This window comes from Triticum aestivum, chromosome 5A (assembly GCF_018294505.1).
Source record: "Triticum aestivum cultivar Chinese Spring chromosome 5A, IWGSC CS RefSeq v2.1, whole genome shotgun sequence".
NCBI lineage: Eukaryota > Viridiplantae > Streptophyta > Magnoliopsida > Poales > Poaceae > Triticum > Triticum aestivum.
Window position 1 is genome coordinate 591,167,796 of NC_057806.1, and position 13,073 is coordinate 591,180,868.

At 46.9% G+C, this 13,073-nt stretch overlaps 2 protein-coding genes across 2 annotated transcripts; both read left to right on the top strand.

The window, feature by feature from the left end:
• The first annotated feature begins 2,716 nt into the window (after positions 1-2,716).
• Positions 2,717-4,419, top strand: LOC123107845 (UDP-glycosyltransferase 83A1-like). Its single transcript, XM_044529752.1, has 2 exons — positions 2,717-3,293; positions 3,373-4,419. The coding sequence occupies exons 1-2, from the start codon at positions 2,813-2,815 to the stop codon at positions 4,254-4,256; spliced, it is 1,365 nt and encodes a 454-aa protein (XP_044385687.1). The 5' UTR covers positions 2,717-2,812; the 3' UTR covers positions 4,257-4,419.
• Positions 4,420-9,124: 4,705 nt separating this feature from the next.
• LOC123107846 (UDP-glycosyltransferase 83A1) lies at positions 9,125-12,819 on the top strand. Its single transcript, XM_044529753.1, has 3 exons — positions 9,125-9,608; positions 11,855-12,396; positions 12,475-12,819. Exons 1-3 carry the CDS (start codon positions 9,125-9,127, stop codon positions 12,817-12,819), a joined length of 1,371 nt encoding a protein of 456 aa, XP_044385688.1.
• Positions 12,820-13,073: the final 254 nt, after the last annotated feature.

Genomic DNA, 13,073 nt, shown 5'->3' on the forward strand with positions numbered 1-13,073 from the left:
CCAATAGGGTGCAGTTATGATGTTCGGACACACCATCACACTATGGTGTTCTTGGCTGTATTAGTTGTGAAACAATTACCACAATGTCTTAATTCTGTGCCAAACTCGTAATTCAGATATTCATCTCTATGATCATATCATAGATCTTTTATCCTCTTGTCACGACGATCTTTCAACTTCACCCTGAAATTACTTGAACCTTTCAATAATTCAGACTCGTGATTCATCAAGTAAATATACTCAACATCTACTCAAATCATCTGTGAAGTAAGAACATAACGATATCCACTACACGCCTCAGCACTCATTGGACTGCACACATCAAAATGTATTACTTCCAACAAGTTGCTTTCTAGTTTCATTTTACTGAAAACAAGACTTTCAGTCATCTTGCCCATGTGGTATGATTTGCATGTCTCAAGTGATTCAAAATCAAGTGAGTCCAAACGCTCCATTTGCATGGAGTTTCTTCATGCATATACACCAATAGACATGGTTCGCATGTCTCAAACTTTTCAAAACGAGTGAGCCCAAAGATCCATCAACATGGAGCTTCTTCATGCGTTTTATACCGATATGACTTACGTGGCAGTGCCACAAGTAGGTGGTACTATCATTACTATCTTTTGGCATGAACATGTGTATCACTACGATCGAGATTCAATAAACCATTTATTTCAGGTGTTTCCTCGACAAAAATGTGACTGATGGGCAACTTTTTGAAATCAAAACAAAAATGGACATTAAACTGATAATGACAGCAAACTGTAATTTGTTACAGAGATTTTTCTATTGAAAATATAACTGAATGGACATAAAAATGGGTGAAAAGATAACTGAAGGCTAGGCTAAAATGGACAGTAAACTGATAATGACTATTGCCAACAAGAGTAGGAAAATGCAAGCTTCTGAGATTTGTTACATAAATTTTCCTACTGAAAAGATAACTGAATTTTGTGTACTGAAAGTTTATAGTGTCCAGTGTAGGAAAGTTTACTGAAATTTGTGGAGTACTCAAAGTGCTTTGAACTAAAAAAATCATCAAAGTTCAAAGCCTAGCTGATTTGAACGGCTCATTCTCTGAGATCATCAATGTGCATTCAGGCTAATTCTTTGAACTTTGATCATCAATTCAGAGAATATATTTATTTGATTTTTTAATTTATTTGGAATTATTTAGATTTATTTGAATTGTTTAAATTAAACTGAATAATTTAGTCAAGGCCTTTGGATTAATTTGAATTTATTTGAATCTCACAATTTGGTCTAACTTATGATGTTGTCTACTTGGAGTACATAATCTACCGAGTAGTCATGTCCCAGTCATGCATCCATGCATCCAGTAAAAACATCTTGCATACATGATCAGGTGTCAAACTTTTAATCAAAATCTACTGAGTAGTTATTGTGCTCATCCAGTAGCAACATCTTGCATACAAGATCAGTAGTCATGTCGCAGATTTCTATTTACACTGAATTTGTATATCACCAAGAGCTCTACTAGTTTCAGACTAGATTTACACTGAATTATTTGACCAGTAGTCATGTGAACTCTCTGAATTTGTAAACACTTCCAGACTTGAGCATTCAGAGTTTGCAATTGCAAAAAAAAAGGTCCCTTGTTCATGAACTTGTACTGTACACCATGCATTCAAGCAGAAAGAAACAAACAAACAAGGTCTGAAGAAGAATGAATCCCTTCTCCATTAATTTTATTCAACATGATAAGTTCAGGTCATAAAAATCCATGATGTTGCATGAACAATTAGACAGTACACAGGGACAATTAACAGGACTACTCACGGAGACAATCACACATGATCAATTAACAGGATTAGTCCACGATATTCCTTACAGCTCCACAATCTGGATATCAATTAACAGTATGTACACACAACAAATAGCAGCAGATGGATGAGAATTCTTTCTGAAGTAAAATTAACAGGAGCTGGACCACAAACAGCAGCAGATAAATTAACAGGATTACTTCATGATGCTTCACCAACAGAGGAGGGATGTGGACGGCTGACCTCCTGCAATTCCTCAATTTCACCGCCGTCGTCGTCCTGGTGCCAGCTGTTGCCGCCAGCCAGGCAGGCCAGCGCGGCGGACGCGGAGGCGCCCTTGTAGTTGTGCCCGCCCGCTCCAGTAGACGAGGCGGCGGACGCGTTGGTCGGCTTCGACGCCCTAGCATACGCGACGCCGACGAGCTCCGCCGCAGACGCCTCTCCAGTGACCGTGCCGTGCATCGCCACCACCCGCTGCCACTCGTCTGGTCCCTTTTTCTCCTCCTGCTCTCCCCTATCTTGCCGGCGCCAGTAACCTTTTCCTCCACGGTGGCCGGGATTGGTGGTGGTAGTGGAGAATCGACGGGCAGCAAGCGCCGATTTTCCGGAAGGGGATGGGAGAAAGCTTGGAAATTTAGGGATGCGGGAAAGGGGAGCGGGGGAGCTGTGCGGGGGAGCGGGGGAGCTGCACGGGGTAGAGGTGGATCCGCTCGGGGTTGCGGTGGAGCTGCGCGGCGGCGCGGTGTGCTTGAGCTACGCGAGGTCGCCGGCGTTGCGGGGGAGCTAGTGGAACTGAGCGAGCTGGTGGAGGAGACGATTGGACCGCGGGTTCGGTCGGATAAACCTGAAGGACTTTTTCAAAAAAATACCGCTGCGACAATGTTTTTCGGGACGGAGGGAGTAGATGCTAGTGTCCGTGCCGTGCCCATTCCCAGCTGTTCGCCACACATTGCATCCCTGGCAGATTGTGCTTGTAAACAGAGCAGCCGCAGCAGTAGGTGCACGCGGAGGGAGGGAGACCAGCCATGGCCAAGGGTCACGTGATGGTGCTGCCCATGCCGTGCCAGGGCCACGTCGTCCCGCTGATGGAGCTCTCGCACCGCCTCGTCGACCACGGCTTCGAGGTCACCTTCGTCAACACCGACGTGGACCACGCGCTCGTGCTCGCCGCGCTGCCCAACGGCGGCGAGGCGCTGCGCGGCATCCACCTGGCCTCCATCCCGGACGGGCTGGCCGACGACGAGGACCGCAAGGACCTCAACAAGCTCGTCGACGCCTACCCGCGGCACATGCCGGCCTACCTGGAGGCGCTGGTCGGGGAAATGGAGGCGGCCGGCAGGCCCAGGGTGAAGTGGCTCGTCGCCGACTTCAACATGGGCTGGTCGTTCGAGGTCGCCAAGAGGCTCGGCATCCGGGTCGCCTCCTTCTGGCCGGCGTCGGCGGCGTGCCTCGCCATCATTCTCAAGATCCCCCAGCTGATCCAGGACGGCGTCCTCAACGACAAGGGTATATGCAAATTCCATTCTCTATTCTGAATTCTTATAGCTTGTGAGTGATTGCGATCGAATATTCTACTGTACTGTAGGATGGCCAGAGCGGCAGGAGACGCTGCAGCTGGCCCCGGGGATGCCGCCGCTCCACACGTCGCTGCTGCCGTGGAACAACGCCGGCGACCCCGACGGACAGCACATCATCTTCCAGCTCGTGTGCCGGAACAACAAGTTCAGCGACCACGCCGAGATGACCGTGTGCAACTCGTTCCACGACGCCGAGGCCGGCGCGTTCAAGCTCTTCCCCGACATCCTGCCCATCGGCCCGCTCTTCGCCGACAAGGAGTTCCAGAGGTCCGTCGGCAACTTCTTGCCGGAGGACACTAGCTGCCTCAAATGGCTGGACGCGCGACCTGACAGCTCCGTCGTGTACGTGGCCTTCGGGAGCATGGCCATCTTCGACCCACGCCAGTTCCAGGAGCTGGCCGAGGGGCTGGAGCTCACCGGCCGGCCGTTCCTATGGGTCGTGCGCCCGGACTTCACCGCCGGCCTGAGCAAGGAATGGCTCGAAGAGTTCAAGAAACGCGTCGCCGGCATAGGCATGATCGTCAGCTGGTGCTCCCAGCAGCAGGTCCTGGCGCACCGCGCGGTGGCGTGCTTCGTGTCGCACTGCGGGTGGAACTCGACGATGGAGGCGGTGAGGAATGGCGTGCCGGTCCTGTGCTGGCCCTACTTCTGCGAGCAGTTCCTGGACCGGAGCTACGTCACCGACGTGTGGAGGACCGGCCTCGCCGTGTGCCCCGGCGAGGATGGTGTTGTGACCAAAGAGGAGGTGAGGTGCAAGGTGGAAAGTGTCATCGGCGACGCCGACTTCAGGAAGAGGGCGTCCTGGCTCAAGGATAACGCTTGGAGGTGCATCAGCGACGGCGGCTCGTCGCACGAGAATTTCACTAGATTTGTGGACCTCCTAAGTGAATGAACAAAAAACATCTCGCGTATGCGTGTGATTAGTTTGCTATGTATCATAAGATGATACCAGCTATGTTGCCGTGGGAATTGATTGCAATATGTCTTAATAAGATTTGGCTGTATGAAACATAAATATTTATGAATTAATAATATGAGTATTAAAACTATATATATATATTATTGTATTATATATATGTTTAATTGGGTCGCCGTCTATGTATTTATTGTGCATGATTGCCTGTTAAGGTAGTATAATTTTAGGGTGAGCGGAAAATTTAGGAGATCACCTATCTAATTACAATAACCCTCATCTACATACAGGCTACAAAAACTTACCTAAACTACCTAAGGTACCCCCCCCCCCCCCCCGGCGCGAATTTAACGAGGGTGGGCCCCTTTCTCCCCTTATCTCCAATCATAACCCACCGCGTCTCTCATTATGTTAAATTATGTAGTTTTTTTACGTAAGTGTAGTACTCATCTTTTTTTAGGGCAATGTAGCATTACTCATCTAATTGTATAGGATGTGCGGCGACTACTATTCTAGACACAATTTCACCTTTATGTCAATTTCGTATCAACCCAAATAAGCGATGACATTATTTTTTCATGGAGCACTGGATCTCCACTCAATGATGACACTGGATCTCTCACCAAAAGCTCTGATGGCAATGAACAAAATTTGTAGAGGACTCTTGTGGTGCGAGCATTCAGAGGCTAACGGAGGTAATTGCACACCTGCTTGTGAAACACCCCAAATGGGCAGGAGGACTAGGCATTTCATTTTGAAATTTATAAGGTTTGAGAACTTTTTTGAATCGGTGATTTTAGACATTTCATTTTGAATTTTGGGATTACTTATGAATTTTTAAAAAAAATTGAATTCATGAAAACTGTTTTATAATGCGTCAATATTTTTAAATCCATGAACATTTTATGAAATCCCGAACATTTTTTAAATTTGCGAAGTTCTTTGAAATTAAGAATTTTTTTAAATTCGAATTTCCGAACTTAAGAATATTTTTGAAAGAAATCCCGAACATTTTTTAAATTTGTGAAGTTATTTGAAATTAAGAAATTTTTTAAAATTCAAATTTCCGAACTTAAGAATATTTTTGAAATCTGGTACTTTTTTCGAATTTGATATACATGAACAGTTCTTGAAGTAATAAAAATGAAGAAAAAAAAGGAGCGTCCACTCACTTCCGTTGAAACTTCTTACCAACCACCTCATTCAACGAAACAACGGACATGTCTGCAGAAATAATGACTCGAATCCAACCCAGTCACCAACATGAAGAATTTGCATACTCACATAATGCTATACAATGTGAAAAGCTTCGGAAAATCTAGTTTGAGAAGGACTAACTCTTTTCCAGAATTCTTACATTGGCGTGAATACTCAAAAGACCATTCAAGGTAATCTTGTAGGGTGTTGAACAAAATAAACTCATATTGATTCATGTGGACCACCTGAAGAAGGTTCTGAATTGGAGATGACCAACAAGCAATTTTGAAATGCAATCAATGGTTTGAAGAAGATTATTTCCTTTTCAAAGACCTTCTGTCAGATGGCACAGAGGCAACTAGATCATCAATTTCCTTTTCAAAGAAAGGAGCAGACAAATCATGGAAGCAATCAATGGTTTGAAGAAGATTATTTCAGACTCATTTAACTCACATAAAAGCAAACAATAGAAACTAAAGACTAGAAGAACTATTTGCCCATTTGATTCCGAGGAACGAACCATCTCAAAAGAGAGAGAACTAATATTTTGGTGTTATTAACACGAAAATCTACAATCAACTTGAACATTGTCTTAGATTTTCCGCACGCAAAAAAGTGATGAGAATCTTAACTGGCATTATCACATATTTTTTGTCATTATTTTCAGACGAGTTATCCTTTGGTATCAAAGTAATTATGGAATCATTAATACATGAAAGATCAATGACTCCTAAATGAAAACCAACACATACTTTTAAGAATCTCGCTTAATGATTGGCCGTGAATCGTTTGTGAGGGCTAATTAGCAATGTTCTCCGTCGCTAACACCGACATCAAGGAGCGGTTCACAATTGGTTTATTTAACGACACAACCTTCTGGCGTCGCATGGCTTATCAGTTATCAAATTATACAGAGTGCGACACCAACGAGTAGATGGAGAATCCCGTCCTATACAATTTGATAGGTGTTTCGTACCAATCATCTGCTGACACATGAACATGTCACCAATCATCTGTTGACACATGAACATGTCACCCCTGATCTTGATATGCAACCATGCATCATTACTCCGTAGACAGTAGTGAGCCACCCCTACCCCTATAGAGCGAGGTTATGACGATTGAAACTGCTGCCAGGACAAACAGAGCCATTATGTGACGATGCAAGAGCACAGTGTTAAGTGTATGATTGCTTGTGTCAATACAGCCAGTCCGAGAGAGATCGTGTTGTCTAGACAGTGTGATTCAGCGAGGCGCACAAGCATCGTAAAAATGGATGTAAATTTCATCAAACACTAGTTAGCATGCACGTGCAACACACGTATTTTTAAAAAAGAAAATACATGTTCATCCTAGTTATAATAGATAAACATTAAAATAAAAAATCTAGTGATGCTACCTATAAATATTACACAATCAGTAGCTGATAATAATGTACTAATAATGAAATAACATTTTTCATTTAGCGGATGAACATTGAATTTATTTGTTGTATTGAAGGGAGGATATTTTCTTTTCTTTTTAACACGGGGGGATATTTCCTTTGCGGCGAGGAGTAACTAACCTACGCAAACTTCTGATGCAAAAAGTACATATATTAAAAAATTCCAACAACTGAAACAGCTGGACAATTATAACTAAAAAATTGTTGTTATTGTTGCAAGCATATGACTCATCATGAAATAAAGAAATAAGAACATCGTGCGTTTGATTTTCCCAAAGAACATAAATATGAATGTTTATAAATATCCATTAGACAATGCAAAAAAAATTAGGCTATGTTGTTGTCTCTGATTCATCCAGTTCTCCATGGAAACAAAGCACTCACGAGGTTCAAAAGGCCAAAGCTATTGTCTTTTTTTTTTCTGCCGAGCGACACAACCTGCACCTGATCAGGCCCTGGGACCTGGGTATCTCTTGGTTGCTTTCAGTAAAAATATTCCAAACTTTATGCTCGGCTTCAACTTCTCTGAAGGATCCCGACCCAAAAATTAAGAGAAGTTAAGTCGCTAACATGACCATTCTAAAGAATCCGTGTCAAATATTAGTATTAGAGATGAGATTAGGATTTCCCCTAAAATGGGATTATGATTTATGGGTCAAATAATGTCAAACTTTTGGGACAAATCAAGGAGAGAAGGTGTCGCATCAAGTTTGTAGTGATGTAGTCCCTATCACCACGGAATCTTCTGCAGCAGAATATCTAACAAAGGATCAGTGCACAACAGCTCGCATCAAAAGTTCAGGACACAACCCACTATTTAGTAATCAATACACAGCATGCAGACACAACAACACAGACGCCACCGTCCTCAACCTCCGGCCATGCACGCTCTCCTTTGTCTGCACCCGCGTTCTCCTCAAGCAACAGTCGCATTGCCTCCTCAAGCCCCGATCAGCGTCGTCCGCGCTTGCCCTCCTCAAGCTCCGGTCCGCATGGTCCGTACTCACCCTCCGCAACGGTCGGCCGGCACTCGCCCTTTGCTGGAAGAAGGAGGAGAGAGTGCACGAGCAGAGTAGGAGACTCACTGGCCTCTCGCTCAGGCAACCGCGCGTCCCTCGGGCTGCCGGCCACGCACGCCCATGCTGAGCCAACTCCCTTACCTCGCATCCAGCGTCTACCCGACGAGCCTCTTCAACGGGTCAAACACCGCGCCCGCCGCCCTGAGGCTGCGGCTGACGCCCCATATCTCTCGCATGGCGAGAAACTGGCCACATGCGGCCGCGGCAACAACATCTAACACGTCGCCCACATCGCCAAAATCCAACGGCGCCGAAAGCAGCGCGTAGGTGGTGGTCTGCTCGAGCGGCCGCTCGCTCTCGTCCCGATTGCGCCCGACGGGGACCCAGTCCTCCCCGTGACGATTGCGGCGATGTCGACCAGTCATGCGCACACGCCGCCCCACTCCAGCGTGGACTCCGCCTCCAGCCGCAGCTCCTTCTCCTCAGGGCTCTTCAAGGGTAATAACAAATTAGCGGTCGGGTGTGGTGTGGAGGCCTGTTCACAGAAGGAAATCATTGACGTGATTTCAGGAACTCGTTGAATCGGGGGCGGAAATCGTTGACGTGATTTCAGGAACTCGTTGGATTGGGGGCAGGTGGTGGAGTACGGTCAGCCAGCCATTAGAAATTGCCAAGTCCACACCGTAAAGCCATTAGATCAATGATGGCGGTTACATTCAGATTTGTGGGACTAATCGTGCGGTCGTGAATGGGTCGTCCGGTGTTCTGGGGTAATTACGGGGTGCATTTAAAAAAGTTTCTGTCGGATTGTTTAATAGTAGTGGAGATGCAGTCTGCATGGGCCGGAAAACGGGATCACACAGCCCGCGGGAAACCAAAATCTCATTAGAATCGTATAAGGCCCAATAAGGCAAAGCAACCCCCCACCGGGCCGAACCCCCACTTCCCGCTGAATCGTTCCTCGTGTCCATCATCGCGAGCGCCCCTGCCGGCGACAGCCGGCAGCCGGCCTGGCGGATCGCATGCACCGGGGCAGAGCGAAAACGACGAGATCGTTTGATGCGCCGACGGCCGCATATGCCAAAACACCGCGCGCTTATCAGTACCTCTGTTTCTCTGTCTGCCTACTCTCACACACACTCCCGCACACACACTGACACACACGCGCGCACCGTAGATCGACCAGCATGGCCGGCGCCGCGCCTCACGTCATGGTGCTGCCGTTCCCGGCGCAGGGCCACGTCACGCCCTTCATGGAGCTGTCGCACCGCCTCGTCGACCGCGGCTTTCAGGTCACCTTCGTCTGCACCGAGCTCATCCACGGGCTCCTCCTCGACACCGGCACCACCGGCGACGCGCTGTGCGGCATCCGCCTCGTCTCCATACCGGACGGCCTGGCCGACCGCGACGACCGCAGGGACCTCTGCAAGTTCGTGGGCGGGATCACGCGGTACATGCCGGGCTACGTGGTGGACCTCATCAGGGAGACGGAGGCGTCCGGAGAGAGCAAGGTGAAGTGGCTCATCGCCGACGTCAACTTGGGGTTCTGCTTCCAGGGCGCCAAGAACCTCGGCGTCCGGGTGGCTGCCGTCTGGCCGGCGGCTGGCGGGAGTCTGGCGACGTGGTTCACGATTCCCAAGATGATAGAGGATGGCTTCATTGATGACAAGGGTATGAAAAATTCATCGTTCGTAACTTCGTATGATATTCCCTGCATTTCAAAATAATTGAAGTTTTAGTTTTTTTAAGTCAAACTTGTTTAAATTTGATCAACTTTACAGAAAAATATGCTAAGACCTAGTACAAGACTAAACACACATAGTACGGCAAAAAATACATATAGTACGAAAAATATATTTCATTGGAAGTTCTCTCGCAAAAGAAAAATGATGTTGTAGATGTTAACATGTTTTTCTATAGATTCGACCAAACTTAAAAAAGGTTGACTTAGGACAAACACAGAACTTCAATCATTTTCAAAAGGAGATAGTACCATGCATACAGTGAGAAACTAAGTACTGTATTGGGAAGAATCTGCAAGTTTTGGAACAGTTTTATGTCACCGCGGTTCTTTTTAGCTGCGGATTCAAGAGATTGTTCTGCACACTTGCTAAGTCAAGCCGACATCTTGCAATATTTTAATGAAATACGGCTATATTTTAATTATAATCTTTTTAAGCATTTGAATTAAATTTAGTGAGCATAGCTTCGTTTTGAACCACATTTAGAGCATATCTAGTCGAACTCTAAAAAAGGGCTAACTTCTTTAAAGATTTAGTTTTGAGGAGTTAAGCTCCACCTAACCTAACCTAACCCTCAAAGAGTTAACTTCTAAAAAATTTAGGAGTTAAGGCCAAAACCCTCCCACCCTCTCTCACTTCTGAATAGCCGCCAACATTTCTCATCAAAAGATTCTCTATCCAAACTCCCGTCCTAATGTCACTGACGCATCCACCGAAGGTCCTAATTCTGATGGGAATGGAACCGTTGGCCACCTCTGCAACCCACCGACCACTATCGTCGGTGCTACGACGCCGAGGTCGACGAACGCACAACCTCTCGTGCAAAGGAAGCGGCTACAGACGACAACGACCGTACAGTCCGCCAAGCCGTCCACGAAGGCCGGCGGCAAGACCGCGCTGTCCATGAAGATTACCAGCCGCCCTCTGGTTGCGCTGGCCGAGAACAAACGGACGAGGAAGCCGCGGACAACATACAAGGTTATTGACGAGGCGGCGGCTCATCCACTCGGATGCCTTCTCACATCGAGTGACTTCCACGCCTTGTCATCCATCTATGACCACCCCTCACCTCCTCCGCCGCCACCTACGACTACCGCAACCTTCAGAGAGGATCATGTCTGCCAAGTGTCCGACGCAATGCCTAGAGAGCGTGCTAGCATCTATATGGATTCGAGCTCAATCGATGACACGATGAGGAAATATTGGGAACTCACTCCTGGTGAGATTTAGGCCCAACCAGTGTTCGACTGCGGTGGTGATGGTGCTAGCCGTGGTCACGGTGGTGGTGATGGTGAGCAAGGGAATGCATGAGTTCATGTAGTATGAACTTGGCAGGAATTGATTCACGACATAATACATGTTATGCGGTGGTTTTCTGGATAAACTTGATCTATTTTGTGGCTTTTGGATGATGTATATGCATGTTTTAATTTAAATTGCTTGATTGGATGAACTATATGTATGTTTGTTATTAAATTGTTGCATATGGTGCATTTGAATCATTCAAAGGATTGACGAAATACCATGCAATTGTTTGAAATATATGTCACAAAGGATGAAACTATAGCCCATTTCTTAAAAAAGAATTAAATATAAGGGTTTCGTTAGCTCCGCTTACCATTTGACTTCTCATATTTGAGAAGTTCAATATTGAGAGAGCATTTGTGGAGTTGTAGGAGAGGAGTTCTGCTAGAGATGACTATAGTGACTATCCAGATGAGATTATTTAGACAAGGGAAGCTTTATTGCAAAAACAAATGCTCTCTAAATCAAATTTAAGGTGTCATGAAAAATAAACGAGGTTCACTTTGCGAGGAATAACTTGTTCATTACTATAACTATGAATCTATGACAGTAGGAGGTATATTCGTGTCCCACTTTTTGAAGCAAAGGCTTCTCATGCTAGGCCAACGGTCTAGCTAGAATCTTCTTGAATTCAAAAAAAAATAAAACCTAGTAGAATCTTGCCGAATTAAAGATACTGCACCAGAAGTCATATGTGCATCATTCGTGCAGATTGCATATCAATCAGCTTTGACTAAGTCAATACAAGATTTACGTTTTGTTCAGTCTCTTTGTAGAGGGTTTGGGACTTTTTTCATGAAACGCATGCAGATGACAACACATAAATTATTATTTTTTGATGAAAAACACCTAAACAAATGACATGTGCAGGCGTGGCAAAGCGACAGGAGAAGTACGAGATCGCCCCGAATATGCCGCCGGTCTGCCCGTCGCGCATGCCATGGTTGATCGACGGCCCACCGGAGGGGCAGCAGGAAGTCTTCCAGCTGGTGGTCTATGATAACGCGAAGGCGACCAGCCTCGCCGAGATGCTCGTGTGCAACTCGTTCCTCGACGCCGAGACTGCGGCGTTCGGGCTGTTCCCGGAGATACTGCCCATCGGCCCGCTGTTCGCCGACAAGGAGCTCCGGAAGCCCGTCGGGCAGTTCTGGCCGGAAGACGTCAGCTGCTTGGAGTGGCTCGACGCGCAGTCCGAAGGCTCCGTTGTGTACGTGGCGTTCGGCAGCTTCACCATCTTCGACCCGCGGCAGTTCAGAGAGCTCGCCGAGGGGCTGGAGCTCACCGGCCGGCCGTTCCTGTGGGTGGTGCGCCCGGACTTCACCTCCGACGTCCTCGGCAAGGCGTGGTTCGACGAGTTCCAGAGCCGCATCGCCGGCAAGGGCATGATCGTCAGCTGGTGCCCCCAACAGCAGGTATGGTATATATATTCTCAAGAACTCCATGATGCGCCCATTGCAAGTGGCAGGTCTCTGATCCATGTCAACATGCAGGTTCTGGCGCATCCCGCCGTGGCGTGCTTCATGTCGCACTGCGGGTGGAACTCGACGATGGAGGCGGTGAGGAACGGCGTGCCGATCCTGTGCTGGCCCTACTTCGCCGACCAGTTCACGAACCGGAGCTACATCTGCGACATCTGGAGGACCGGCTTGGCCGTGACGCTCGGAGATGGAGTCGTGACGAAGGAGGAGGTGAAGAGCAAACTTGAGCAGGTCATCGGCGACGAGGGAATCGCGGAGAGGGTAGGGATGCTCAGGGATGCGGCTCGTATGAGCATTAACGAGGGCGGGTCATCGTACAAGAATTTCCAGAGATTTGTTACCCTCCTAAACGAGTGAGCTGCATTTTACTGTATACTGAGAAACATTTTTCGTGTTTCTCTTTTTATTTGTTGTACATTGTGCACGCTTTCTGACGCGTTTCCCTTGCGTATATATCTTCCCAGATTATGATGGCTCACCGAGTATAGTGGTTCCCTAGCGTACACTTCTTAATCTGTAGAAGAAAAAAAATCCGAACGATTTTAACCTGCTAACTGTACGAACCGTTTGGAATACAAAATACGTTATGGCATTTCCAACGTTGACGCTCA

Excerpts from the sequence above, each read along its gene's own strand:
- LOC123107846 (XM_044529753.1), top strand. The coding sequence starts at position 9,125 with ATGGCCGGCGCCGCGCCTCACGTCATGGTGCTGCCGTTCCCGGCGCAG. Across the intron at positions 9,609-11,854 it reads TGGCTTCATTGATGACAAGG|GCGTGGCAAAGCGACAGGAG; the intron begins GTATGAAAAATT and ends TGACATGTGCAG. Across the intron at positions 12,397-12,474 it reads GCTGGTGCCCCCAACAGCAG|GTTCTGGCGCATCCCGCCGT; the intron begins GTATGGTATATA and ends GTCAACATGCAG.
- LOC123107845 (XM_044529752.1), top strand. The coding sequence starts at position 2,813 with ATGGCCAAGGGTCACGTGATGGTGCTGCCCATGCCGTGCCAGGGCCAC. Across the intron at positions 3,294-3,372 it reads CGGCGTCCTCAACGACAAGG|GATGGCCAGAGCGGCAGGAG; the intron begins GTATATGCAAAT and ends ACTGTACTGTAG.